This window comes from Elgaria multicarinata, chromosome 10 (genome assembly GCF_023053635.1).
Source record: "Elgaria multicarinata webbii isolate HBS135686 ecotype San Diego chromosome 10, rElgMul1.1.pri, whole genome shotgun sequence".
Classification (NCBI taxonomy): domain Eukaryota; kingdom Metazoa; phylum Chordata; class Lepidosauria; order Squamata; family Anguidae; genus Elgaria; species Elgaria multicarinata.
In genome coordinates, this window is record NC_086180.1 from 32,169,127 (window position 1) to 32,182,637 (window position 13,511).

The 13,511-nt window shown below is 39.5% G+C and overlaps 1 protein-coding gene across 1 annotated transcript in view; it reads left to right on the forward strand.

The window, feature by feature from the left end:
* The first annotated feature begins 1,030 nt into the window (after positions 1–1,030).
* The window catches only part of ANK2 (ankyrin 2), a 169,248-nt gene continuing 156,767 nt past the window's right edge, over positions 1,031–13,511 (forward strand). The window contains exon 1 of the mRNA XM_063136104.1: positions 1,031–1,930. Within this exon, the coding sequence (XP_062992174.1) occupies positions 1,796–1,930 (135 nt within the window). The 5' untranslated portion in view covers positions 1,031–1,795. The remainder of the gene's footprint in view (positions 1,931–13,511) is intronic.

A 13,511-nucleotide genomic window follows, 5' to 3' on the forward strand; every position in this document is an offset into this window, starting at 1 on the left:
ACACGTATTAGAGGCTTGGGAATGGAAGGGTGGAACTGGTTCAGATTTCCATACCTACCCCATCAAACCAATATTAAATGTGGCATGCCTGACACTTTATTGGGCAAGGAAAGAGGGTTGCTTTTCTTTAGGCCCGGCTTTTCTTGAATATGACAGATACAGGCTGAGACTTATAGGTAATGCACCATAGCTGGAACATTGTAAGGCCTATTAGGGATTCCAATATATGTCATCTGTAAAACTTCCATATCACAGAGACTCTTATGGCACATAAGGCAGCCACATCAAAATAAGTTTTTTTAAAATAATAAATGATTGTAATACTAAAAGGTTGAACATTTGGGGAAGTACGGAGCCATTTTTAATTAACTTGACATAATTAACATGAGAGAAAATTTCATATAGTTCAGTCTTCCTAAAGGATGAAAAACACATCAATCTCATTATAAATCCTAGCAGATGTGAAGAGTAACTGGTTAAAAATCAATAGGGCAATAAAGATGTTGGACTGCTGACAGCTGGGTACTGAATATAATTCCCATCTTCAAAAAGAAAATAGCTGAATAAATGAGAAATAATTTTGTGTAAAATGAGAAATAATTTTGTATAAAATCAGTACTCATTCACTGCAGTTATATTTAAATGGATATTGTCTGTTTTTGTTTGTATTTTATGCTTTTATGGTTTTAAATTTTGGTTTTAAATTTTGTATATTTATTTTTAATGTTCACTGTTTTTAACTTTTGTAAACTGCCCAGAGAGCTTTGGCTATGGGGCGGTATATAAATGTAATAAATAATAATAATAATAATAATAATAATAATAATAATAATAATAATGGACTTGCTTTTATATAAGCATTTGGTATTTTCTAGATATATTGTTATAGTTATAAATGTAATTGGATGTATGTAATCAGCAAGGTACCATTTTTCTGCTTTTAATATTTGCAGTGTGCAGTGTTCTTTCTCAGAAAAGGTTAAAAGTGAATACACAAATAGTAGAAAAACTAAACAGAAGCTACTCTTTTAAAAAGCCCTACTTCCATACTCAAATGCTACTTCTACACTCAAATGCCATAATTCTGCAAAATGTTAAATATAATTCTACGAAAATGTGACTCATTAATCCAAAGCAAATTCAGTATGAACACAAATATCCAATTGTTGTACATTAAATACCATGTGGGTTTTTATTTAAAATGCCCCCAGATCTTTTGGTAGTATTTGTATGGTAAATACCAAATAGTTGGCATTTTGAAATAATCATTTTATATGGAAAGGGTTTTTCCCTTCTCTCCTGGAAACGACAAAGGCGTTAGCATGGTGCATTTCGAAATTTAGTGCTTTGGGCAAGCACCAAGGGATAATGTGAGCAGTAGAGAGAGAGAGAGAGAGAAAATCAAAACATTCAAAGGCATGCAGCTGGGTAATTCAATAACCCTTGTATGTGGAGGCATTTCACACAGTCAGACTTTAGCGCTGCACTAGTCAGGCTGCCTGTATGTAGCTTTCCCCCCTCCCCATTCAATTTACATGCATAGCTGGCCTAGTAGGTGTAAAAATAGACAAGCAGTGCCTGAATTGGAAATGGTCACTGAATGCTGTCTGCAGTTGCTGAGGTTTCTCTTTGACACAGGCCAGCCAGTAGAAAGAAAACTCTGGCAAAGGGAGCTCAGGGGCGCAAAGCATAGGAATATCGCAATATCCTTCCGGATTGTCGAAAGTCATCTGTCTGTTTGGAGCATTCTGGGCAGTGCAAAGTCATACTTGCGGGAGTTATTGGGACAACTGATATGGGCAATGCACCCGTTTGCCAGACTTGTCACACGGACAAGGGTGTGAGAGTACAAGGGAATATGCAAGATGTGGATAAAATTCCAGACTACTATGGATGCAACAATGGAGAGAGTAAGGATCCAGAGGCACTGGTAAGTGAAAAGACAGTACAGCTGAGAAAGCTAGGTCTATGTGATTGTAAACAGCGACTGTGCAGAAGACCACTTAACAGAACTTTGAAACTGTTTGGTGAATTGCTGAGCATTGGAACACCTGCATCTATGTCTTTAAGTTGCAGTTAGGCAGACTGAGGCCATAGCTAGACCTAAGGTTTATCCCTGGATCGTCTAGGAGTCAAACCTGTTCATCTAGGTGACACACAGGGGATCCAGTGCTCAGGCAGGGGCGAACCCTGGATGATCCCAGGATAAACCTTAGGTGTTGCTGTGGCCCAAAATGGCAAATGTTAGGGGTACTGGTAGTGAGCAAGCAGCTCCTGGAACATGTGTGTCTAAAAAGCTAAGATGGAAAAAAAAAGAGTAACTGAGGGGCTCCAAATAAATTGCATCTAAAATGCAGGATGGTATTTTACTATATTTTCATTCTGAAAAGAGAGACTATACTGATAGCTCAGTTGAGTGCCAAAAGATCAATAAATTGCCTTTCATGAACTGCATTGTTTTGTTAGTACATCTCCCCTCGTTTAGGAGATTTACAGTCAAAATTACATGGGGGGGGAGTCCTTACACTGGGATCTCTCACATTGTCAATGTTTGCAGTTACTATGACTAAGATGGAGATTTACAAATATTCCATGTGATTATTGTGTTAGAATATCAGTATTAAACAGCCTAATGCGTGTTTACTTGGAAATAGTTCTCACTGAGTTTCGACTAACTCAGTGTTAGTTGAAACTCAGTGCATAAGACTACAGCTTTGGTGCCTCTAGCAGGAGAAGGAAAGCAGTTATGAAATAATATTTTTGCATGTATAATTCATTGCTCCGTGCATTAGCATCTAGATTCAGTCCATTGTACTCACATTCACTGTGAAAGTAGTTTCATGTTCATCACAAAAATGAGGCACTGAGAAAGGCAGATTTGAGTGTAGTCTAAGCTGAATGGGACCTTGTGGCAATACAAATAATTTCTGTGTTATTAGTGGTAGTTGTAGTAGTGAGATGGCTGATCTGACAGAATCTGAGTAGAAATCACAGTAAAACATTTATATGTTGCATATTTCATGCTGACATTCTCAAAAGGAGAACTTCTTTGGTATAAGTACAAATACTCCCTTGTAATATATGGCTGCAAAATGCAACTTTGCATCAACGTAATCTCATATTAGCATCCATATGGTGTGTTTGTAACTCCACCTACACAACTTTCATATTTCACTTGCTCCTCCTAGTTCCATGGCAGTCATTCTTGATGGTGTAGTTAAAACCAGTTATCCTTCTTATTTTCACGTGACAAATGTTCTTCACTGATAAATATGAGTTACTTGGAAAATATAATAATCTCAGTTAAAATGTACATAGTTGTTTTGAAATATTTATTTGGATAATTTTCTATAGAAATGTGAAAGAAAGAAGGACAGAAAGAAAGATTACATAAAGAATGATTCCACCCACTGAATCAGAGTTTTCTTATCAAGACAGATGTCATAAAAATTGTTAAAAACAATGGGAAGTACCCAAGCCTGCCCATGCACTAGCAGGACCCACTGCTAGTGCAACAGAGACTTAGCAGTTTAAAAGAGAACCAGAAACAAGCAGAAACACGTATTTCTGGAATGGGGCAAGTCAGTGGAGAATGCAGAAGGAAGTTCTGCTGACTTTTCCCAATCTGGAAACAAGCATTTATGGTTTTTTCCCAGGGTTGCTCTTTGAATCGCTAGCTTTTGGGTCCCACTTGTGCAGCAGATTGAGCCAGAATGCAGTATTGGATACTGCCCATTCATTATTACATGATTTCATAGAGCTTTGCAAACACACACACACACACACACACACACACACACACACACACACACAGAGAAATAAACTAGTGGGTATTGACTTTACTAATTTACAAATATTCACTCATTCTAAGAGCTTCCTTTGATTTAAGTGATGTAGAATAAATGGTAGTTCATAATGAAAAACACACTCACTGGATGGAACTATTTGCCTCCAGTTTGGAATAAGTATATTAGTACAGAGTGGCTTTAGCCATTATTACCACATCAGCATTTTAATATGACATGGCTACAGTCTGACTGTGCTGTATTTCATTGAGATGAGATAATGCAGTCTATTGAGTGCACAGATTTTCTGTGAGGTAGAGGCAGTCTGCTGGCTGAGGTGGCTCGAGATGAAATGTAGGTGAGTTATTCTTAGTCCTATTTCATTGTGTCCATCTCTGCTTATTAAAACCTCAACCAACTAATTTCTTTATTGCCTAAGCTTTACCCAGCGCTGCAATGATGAATTTGTCATTGTAGTATTGATCCATCCTGCTGTGATAACACAATGTCAGCTAGTAACAATATCATGCTACAAAGGTGTTCATTGCACTACAGTCTTGACTACTACTTTGGCCATGGCTAGACCAGGCCTATATCCCGGGATCATCCCGGTGTATCCAAATGACACACAGGGGATCCTGGGAACAGGCAGGGACGACCCCTCCATTTGCCTGGGATAATCCTTAGGTCTAGCTAAGGCCTTTGTAAGAAGGTGAGCTTCAAGGATGCTGAAGGGACATGAAGGCAAAATATCTGAAGATAAATTAAGGCTACTTGCTGTTGCTGGTGCACACACAATTCCTTGGATTAGATCCCTTTCACATGTGTTCTTTGTGCTGCTGGATGCAGTAGTTGTTCTTTCTCCTCCTCCCACCCACAGCCTCTCATATATGCAGTGGAGGAGGTGATCCATAAGCAAAAATCTTTATCCTTGCATGGATTCCTCCTTGCTGTATCACAGACCAGCTGATATGTTTGGGTTTGATCCCTTCTCAATTTAAACATGAATAGAAAAGAGTTCCTATAAGATCAATTAACATCAAAGAACCTTTGGGTTGGATTCACATGAGTTGAATTCACTCCGACAGAAGAAGCTTCTCTTGATATTGTCTCTTATGTATAGTTTGCAGCAGATTTATAGTCATATGTTTACCATAATGTTTGATGTTTTTCTGTTTTCAAGAACAACCTTTGGGAATCGGACACATTGCAAACTACGTTATCTCGGGTCAAGTGGCTTATCAATGTCTCCTTTAATGTGTAGTGCCTCTTGCCAAGAAAGTGTTCAAATCTTTCTCAGTTCACACAAATACTTCATTCATTTAATAAAATTAAGTTGGCACTTATCCACTAGGCCATATTTATTATGTAGCTTGGGACTACTATGAATGTCAGTAAAAGCTAGAGAGCTGAATAAATGATTTATGGCAGGTTGTCATTTTCTGCATTTCAGTGTCAACTGTACTGTATATTTTATGCAATTTTGTTGCTCTTATAAGGCAATGTATTGTTACTTTGAAACAATTTCCTAGTATGTTTATGTACAGTGTAAAGTTACTGGCTCTCACTCATAGATATTTCCAGACATGATATGGTATAATAATACCTAAATCTTGTCCTTGAATCTATATCTGGAAGTTTTGGAGACATCTGTTGATATAATTATTTCATTTTCATTGTTCTATTCCATCTTCATCTTTCTGTTACAACTCGCTCTTCTTTGGACAGCTCAATTTAGTATTTTTCATGGCATAGCAAAGTCTTTGTAGCTGTGTTGACTGCACAGAATATTCTTATATCATAGGCATAATTGAATGAACATTTATTATGGAAATGATATTTATTATGAAATTTATTATGGAAATGTGGTGACCAACCACATGGCTCTTATATTCCACTATGAAAGTAATATATAAAAGGCAGGAGCCACACTACTGCTTTATAGCGGTATTGAGGTGCACTGACAACTGTTGGGGCCCATTGAGACATACCATATACCACTTTCATACCACTATATCCTGCTTGGTGTGGCTCCTGCCTTTTATATACTGCTTTCATAGTGCAATATCCTGCCTGGTGTAGATGAGCCCTCAGTTTTCTTCAAATGCAGGTTCTGTATTTGAACTGTAATTGTAACTGTAAAGCATAAATTTTGTAATTGTAACTGTAAAGCATAAATTTTTATTATTTATTTGTGGCATTTATATACTGCTGAAAACAATAACATCTCTCAGCAGTTAGCAATATTAAAACACAGCATTAAAACACAGCATTAAAAACACTTCCAACTACAGTAAAACAATTAAGGAAAAGTAAAATGGAGCAGCAATTTACTTAACAGCCCAGGGAAAGCCTGGGTGAACAAGTGTCTTTTTTAGGAGGAATTTAAAAGATGTCACATTTTCTTTCTTGAAAACTGCATGAGGGAAGGTTTTCTAGATGGTGGGTGCCACTACAGAGAAGGCCCGTCGTTTGGGTACTTCACGCCGACATTCTTTTTCCTTTAAAATGACCAGCAAGGTGTCCTCTGCTGATCTTAAAGGTTGCCTGGGTATGTAGAAGGGAAGGTAGTCTGCTAGTTACCTTGGTTCCAAGTTGTTTAGGGCTTTATATGACAATAACATAAGCTTGTACATGGCTTATTGTTCTTTTAACACAGGTGTTACGTGACCATAGCTAGGTGTTCCAGTGAGCACCTCAGCTGCTGCATATACACTTGCTGCAGCTTCTGCACCATGTCTCAGCTATGAGGAAAATTCTGCCTTCCTGAAACGTAACAGGATAACCAGTACAAGGCATTCTGATTTCACAAAGAACAGTTTTATGACTTGCATTCAAGCAGCTGTCTGAGTATGCCATAAAATTTAGCTGATAAAAATGTTTTCTTGTGAAATACAAGTCGCAATCCGAACTGGCTGTTTTCATCAGGGGTAAGCAGAGCTGTACCTAGTTCACTTGAACTTACTGTCCTCATACTCAACCTGCCCTCTATAATCCACTGAGCACTGGGTTTCTAACGCTCCACCAAATGACTAAGAATCAAATGATAGTCCCATATTTTCCTGTCTCCTTCATGTACATACCCACCCCTTCCTCCAGTTTCACTGCCAAATACACTCCCAACCACGTTTTTGGAATTCTGTGTGGCCACTCATCTGACAGCTGAACTTCCTGGCAGCCTCAGCAACTTAGCCTTACAACTTCTGTCCCTCCAGCTTTGGCATCTACCAAGACCAAGGCAACAACAACAACAACAACAACACAGACTTTTAAGCTGTGCTGCCTCCCAGTCTTCTCTGGAGTGGCTCTGTTTTGTTTTCTTGCTAATAGGTCCACAAACACTCAGTGGTAGACCGTCCCTCTGAGATAAACCCCTCTCTATTTTACCAGTGCAACCCTAAGTCTGTTTCTGATTCTTCTTACTGGCTTGCGGAATACCCTCCCTTTGGAGGCCTGACTGGCGCCGACACTGGCTTCATTTCGGCGCCAAGTTAAGACATGGCTTTTTATCAAAGCCTTCAAGGACTTAATTCTCCATGGTTACACATAGTTTTAATTGATTTTAATTGTTAATGATTGAATACATTTTTAGCTGTGTAAATTATTTATGTTTATATTGTTCTGATTTTATCTATATGCCACCCTGAGATCCCAGTGATAATAGGCTGGGGTGCACAGTTATTTAAATATATTATTTCTGCATTATTGTCAAAGTTTTTTTTAACGGCTAAAGCATTAGACAGTTGTTTATTTAAAGGTTCTGCTTAGGAGTTGTTAAATTGCTGGCAACAGATTTTGTTTTAAATTAAGTTAAATATGCCATTTAACCCTTTCTCACTAATTTTAAATAAAGGGGGCACTGCATATTTGCAAAAGCTGAGCTAATTGGTATTTGCGAGGTAGCTTTGAGAAGGCTATACATTAAAATGCAAACAGTTGTTTGAATGTACAATAACAGCTAAACATTTCCTCTCCTTTGTTCTAAACATGAGAGGTGATAATATGGAGTTTTTAAGTACCTACCAAGGACGTATTTTTGGATGTCATGTAATATATATATATTTTCTGGCTACAAATGAACAGAGAACTTGGGTAACATAATCTGAGTTCTCAACATAGAACCTGAAAATTAATGTGACTTAGACGTAAGGCTGAATCTCCCTTGCCAAATCCAGGGAGCATGTTAAGACATTCCAAGGATCCTTAAGTGTTGGCTGACCCCTATGATCTACGCACAGCAAGAGATAAACACGTTAAGGTGGATTAAGGACAGTTTTCACTTTCAACTACGGGCCTCATCTTGTGAATTGGTGGCATGAGAAGAAATGTAAGACAGTTTGTCTTACATTTGAATATATGGGGCACAAAAGTACCACCATTAGAAATGTAGTTTAAATAATAAAGAAATAGAAATTCTCAACTAATATACAGAAAGCAATCATTACAGGAAAGTAAACAAAATCTGGTTTTGATCCTCTCAAGCAAGACGTATAGATCATTCTCAGTCATCTCTAATTTTTTCAAAAGGAATGTGAAATAGCGGGAGGGGGGAATCTGTGTAGGTAAGTAGACTCCATATATGGTCTCTATCACTGCATTATTTATTTATTTTTTATTTATTTTATTTATTTAAGGATCTTTATGCCGCCATTCAGCCAAAAAAGGCTCTCATGGCGGCTTACAAAAGTATTTCTTGACAGTCCCTGCCCACAGGCTTACAATCTAAAAGACATGACACAAAAGGAAAGGGGATTGGGAGGGAGGAGGGGGAGGGGGAAAAGGAAAGCAAATTCAGGCACTACAATCTTAGTTGGAAAGTTCAGCAGTTACAGGTGACAGCAGGAGGGAGGGGTGCTCTCAGCTGGAGCTGGACCCAGGCATGGTGGAGAGGTGCCTGGCTGCTGCTTCCTCCCTCACTGGTGGCCTCTGCAGAGACAGTTGGTAGCAGGAGGGAGGGGGCTCTGAGCTGGAGCTGGACCCAGGCACGGTGGAGAGGTGCCTGGCTGCTGCTTCCTCCCTCACTTTTTATTAACCACAGATGCACACTGGATGCAGTTGCATTGTGCTCCCCATCTGCACATCATGTTGGAGTCCACCTGGCTTGTCTGAGGAATGTGGCTCCTGGACATTACATCACTGGTGGATGCTGACAGGCCACAGGCCAACCCAGAAGTAGGATCCTAGGCCAACAAGTTTCAGAGCAATGGTGGAGTGGCCAGGACAACCCAACCATGAAGAGAAGTGCATGAAAAGTGGTGGGGTTAGGACAGGACTAAAAGAACTGTTAAACTATCTGGAGGAGGAAGAGGTGCCTCAAATGCAGTACCTCAGCAGCTAGTTCCCTGGCTACATGCCGGAACTCCCTCTGATAGCATACCAAGGGGAATTTCCCACAGAAAGATACAAAGACAGGAGGACTACTGGCTTCTGTAAAACAATTTGTAACATTAATGTAACGGTGCTAGGGAAGAATTTTGAATAAAAAAAGACCTGCCTGTTTGCTTTCACCTGCAGAGGAACATAGGAAACAGCCTTATACTGAGGTCTCATCTACACCAAGCAGGATATTGCACTATGAAAGTGGTATGAAAGCGGTATGCAAAAGGCAGGAGCCACACTACAGCTTTATAGCAGTATGGAAGTGCACCGACAACTGCTGGGGCCCATTGACACATACCATAGACAGCTTTCATACTGCCATATCCTGCTTGGTGTGGCACCTGCCTTTTTTATACTGCTTTCATGCCACTTTCATAATGCAATATCCTGCTTGGTGTAGATGAGGCCTGAGTCAGACCAATTGTCCAAGTAGTCCAGTACTGTCGACACTGGCTGGCAATGGCTCTTCAGGCAATGGTTCTCCAGGATTTTTTCCAGCCCTACTTGGAGATGCTGAAAATTGAACATGGGATATTCTACATGCAAAATATATGCTCTACCATTAAGCCATGGCCCTTCCTGATGAATGCTACCTGGTAATGCTGCTTGGCACTACCAGGTATTCAGGTCTGTGGTGAGTGATGCATTTCTGCTTGCGCAACATGATGCAAATAGCAGTGTTCATTTCCATCCACATTTCCAACCACTGCTTTCCAGGCTATGTATATGATGCAGTGCAAAACTATATCTGAATTGGGGATTTTAATTCATGATTAGTAGCCAATGCTTTGGTAACTCTTCACTAATATAAATCTAGGAGATTAGCTATTGTAAATCTCTTGGTGTGTTGGGGTTGATTATAGTCTCTTAGTATCTATGGTGATATGTGTACTGAAGGAACAGAAATTGAGAAAACACAGTACATTATTAGTCTATTTTATTGTATCATTGAGATTCTGTTGTTAATACCATGGAGATAAAGAATTTCATATGCTTGAAACTGAAAGGTGTCATAAATTTAGTAAATTACCAGGGCAAAGCACATTTACACAGGATTCCGGAGGAATAGCCATGTAAATCTGTAGCAGCAAAGTACAAATATTTGTTTCTGTTTAGAAATAAAGGGTACATAATTTCACATGATAGGGTGTTTTTGTTTTGTGTTTTGTCTTGTCTTGTTTTGTTTGCACAATAAATACGCAATTACCATTTATTTGTTTCAAAAGGTCTAGATGTATTTCCTCAAGGTCATGTTCCTAGTGGAGAAGTAATCATATTTTCCTAGGGCTCAAAGCAGCAACATTTTGCTTTTTATTTCTACTCTCATGCAAAAAGGGATGCAGCATAGCATGAGGTTGCATAAATGATGTTGGTACGATGTCACTAGTGACGAATGACACAACTTCTCCCTTCCCTTCCAAAGAGCTTTAAAGTTGAATGGGGTTGCGTTGGGTTGGGTGGATACTAAGTGATTGTAAACTGAAATGAATATCCCTCATCTTTTTTTTAATTTTTTTTTTAATTACATGCCTTCAACAGGGCATTTGCTTTCATTATGTGGGGATGCAGATATTGTGGCATTGTTGGTAAATTGGCACTAGTGACTATGGTGGGCAGAAAAATGAACTGTAAATAAATAATGTGAGAATGTCTCTAAGAAAAATTGTGTGAGTGCTTGTTTTTGTTTTCTGGAGATGCCCTGACAGGTTTGCAAGTACTGTACTGGTGACCTTACAGGACACAAGATATGGTCCATAGATGCTTATGATTAGACAAATCTTGCCATCTGCTTCGGCCATCTTCAAATTCACAATTAGAATGGGCAGCTAGGAAAATGTCCATCTGTTAAAAATCAGTTGACTGAGTCTGATGACATATCTGGGGAGAAACATATATAATAATAAATGTGAATGTGTGTCTGTCTTGGAGCACCATAACTCCCAAGATGGTAAAGCCTAGATGCCTGATACTTGGCATGCATACTAAGGGGAAGCTAGGGGTGAGCACCTTGGGATTATTTAGTTCTTAAAACACATTAATTAATTTTAATTTATCTAAATGTGCCCATGTGTTTAAAGTCTGCAATACCTACTTCAGTCACTAGGCGGCATAGTTTGAAGCTGGGGGATTCTGTACAAGGGACAGATTTATATGGCTGTCCTTCCCTCTCTGCAGTGTGGCAGCCCCCATTAGGAGGCTGTGGGGTGCACCATGGTAAGGGCTATATCTAAAGGTGGCATAGGCGATGGTGGGAAAGCACAATGTTTGCAATGATTATGTAGATTCAGAGGTTTCTCACCTTTTGATAAAAATTTTCTGGGAAGATCTGGACTCAACTTTCCACTAACTCTTAGCCTAACCTACCTCACAGAGTTGCTGTGAGGATACAGTGAAGAGGGGAGGAACCATGTACAAAAACTTGTAGAAAAAGAGGGATATAAATATTTCATTAAAAAAAGTTACTAAAAAGGTCTGATGTATATAGTCCCATATGTCCTTTTTATAGTGAACCGCTTGAGAAAAATAGGTCAGTAATCTCTCTGTCTCCTTTGTCTCATATAATAATCTGATACTCAGTATTACATCTAGACAACCTTCATGACTGTATGATACCCCAACCTAAGCCCTTTGCAGATGCTTGAATAGGGATAAAATATATAGGTGGGGAGAATGGCATCATGGCAGCAGGACGTCTGTAGAGAGCCCCTGTATATAAACCTGTACATGCATACAGACCTCCCCACATGATAAGGGATCCTGCTTTTGCAAGGTACGCAGTCATGCAGACCCTATGCACATTCAATGGTAGATATAGAGGCTCTACACTGATGTTGTGATTAAACGTGTCTTTCATCACAGCATTACCCTGCCCATTTTTATCCCCGTTCAATGTTTGTAAGGACTCCAGACAGCCAATGTCAAGCATTTAAAAATGTGAAACTAGGGGACTACATTATTTTAAATGCAACATCTTCGTACTGAAATAATGAAAATGATGGGCTCTGTGGCATAACCTGAAGGCTCAATAAAGTTAGTTTGCATCATAGATTTGGGCTGTCAGTATCTGCACTTGTAATGGAGATTCTGCTGCAATGCACAAAATCTCCCTTGGCTGTAGACTGTATCTCTTACGAGTGTGTGACAGACACTTTTGCTGCATCATGGTTACAGTGCTTCATTGGCTGGCGATAACACTAGAAAAAGACTCTGACAATGCATATATCTGTATTTAGTTTTCTGTCCTCCCTGCAGTGTGCTAGGTTGGGTGGTCTGTTTTCTTGATGCTAAAGAGCATGGCATATATAATGCAGTTTACTTTAAATACATTTTTTTAAGGATATCTTTGTATTTGGGGGTAAAATACTGTTGCAAAAATAACCAAGTAAAATGAAGATGAAATCAGTGCTGTTGTTTTGAATTTCTGTGATGGGATAAGCAACTATGATGATCGGGGGGTGGGGGGATGAATGACCGTTGTTTAAATGGATTTTTTTTAAAAAGATAGATCTTTGTTTTCTGTAGTTATGCTGAGAGTAGTTTTCATTTTCTTATTTCAAGCAGGGAGAAGGGAGCATCTATAACAAGGGTGCAGATCTGTTTTGAGGAGGAGGGTGGATTGTCCCCCACCAGGTTCACTGCAGGCTGGATGATGTCCATGGGCATGGACACACCCACTGGTGTCATCACCCCAGCACCTGGTGTCTGTCTGTCTGTCTGTCTGTCTGTCTGTCTTGTCTGTCTGTCTGTCTGTCTGTCTGTCTGTCTGTCTGTCTCCTTCTCTCTGTGCTGGGGGAGCACAGAGTTCCATGGTGCCTCGCAGCATGGAGAAAGGGACTTGGTCAGTGTTGGGAAGAGCAGAGGTTCCTCCCAGTACCATCCAAGTCCCCAGAATTGCACAATTCCCCATGAACACTGGGTGAAGCTACTCATCCTTTGTCAGGAAAAGCAGCTGCTCTTCACAGGTCAAATCCCCATCACCCATATGTCCAACCCACATCTCCACTGTTATCTCTGACTAGAGGTTTTACATCCCTTTTACACACCCTTATCTAGAGTGAGTTAAGTTACAATAATTACATAGGTTTGGAACACTGCTTCAAATATCCCTCAGAACTAAATGACATGCACTAGTAATTATCTCAGTCTCAACTTTATAGTTCGGGTTATAAGGAATATAAGATCATGAATGACATGTGTGGTGCAAAGTCAGCACTGCATGGCAGTTTGCAGTTCATGTCCCATATCTATTGCTGCTGCTTCTATTTATGGACAGATTCACAAAACTTTACTTGGGTATCAGTAGGATTACCATAATGTAAGAGAACCATGAAACATCCTCCATGTGCC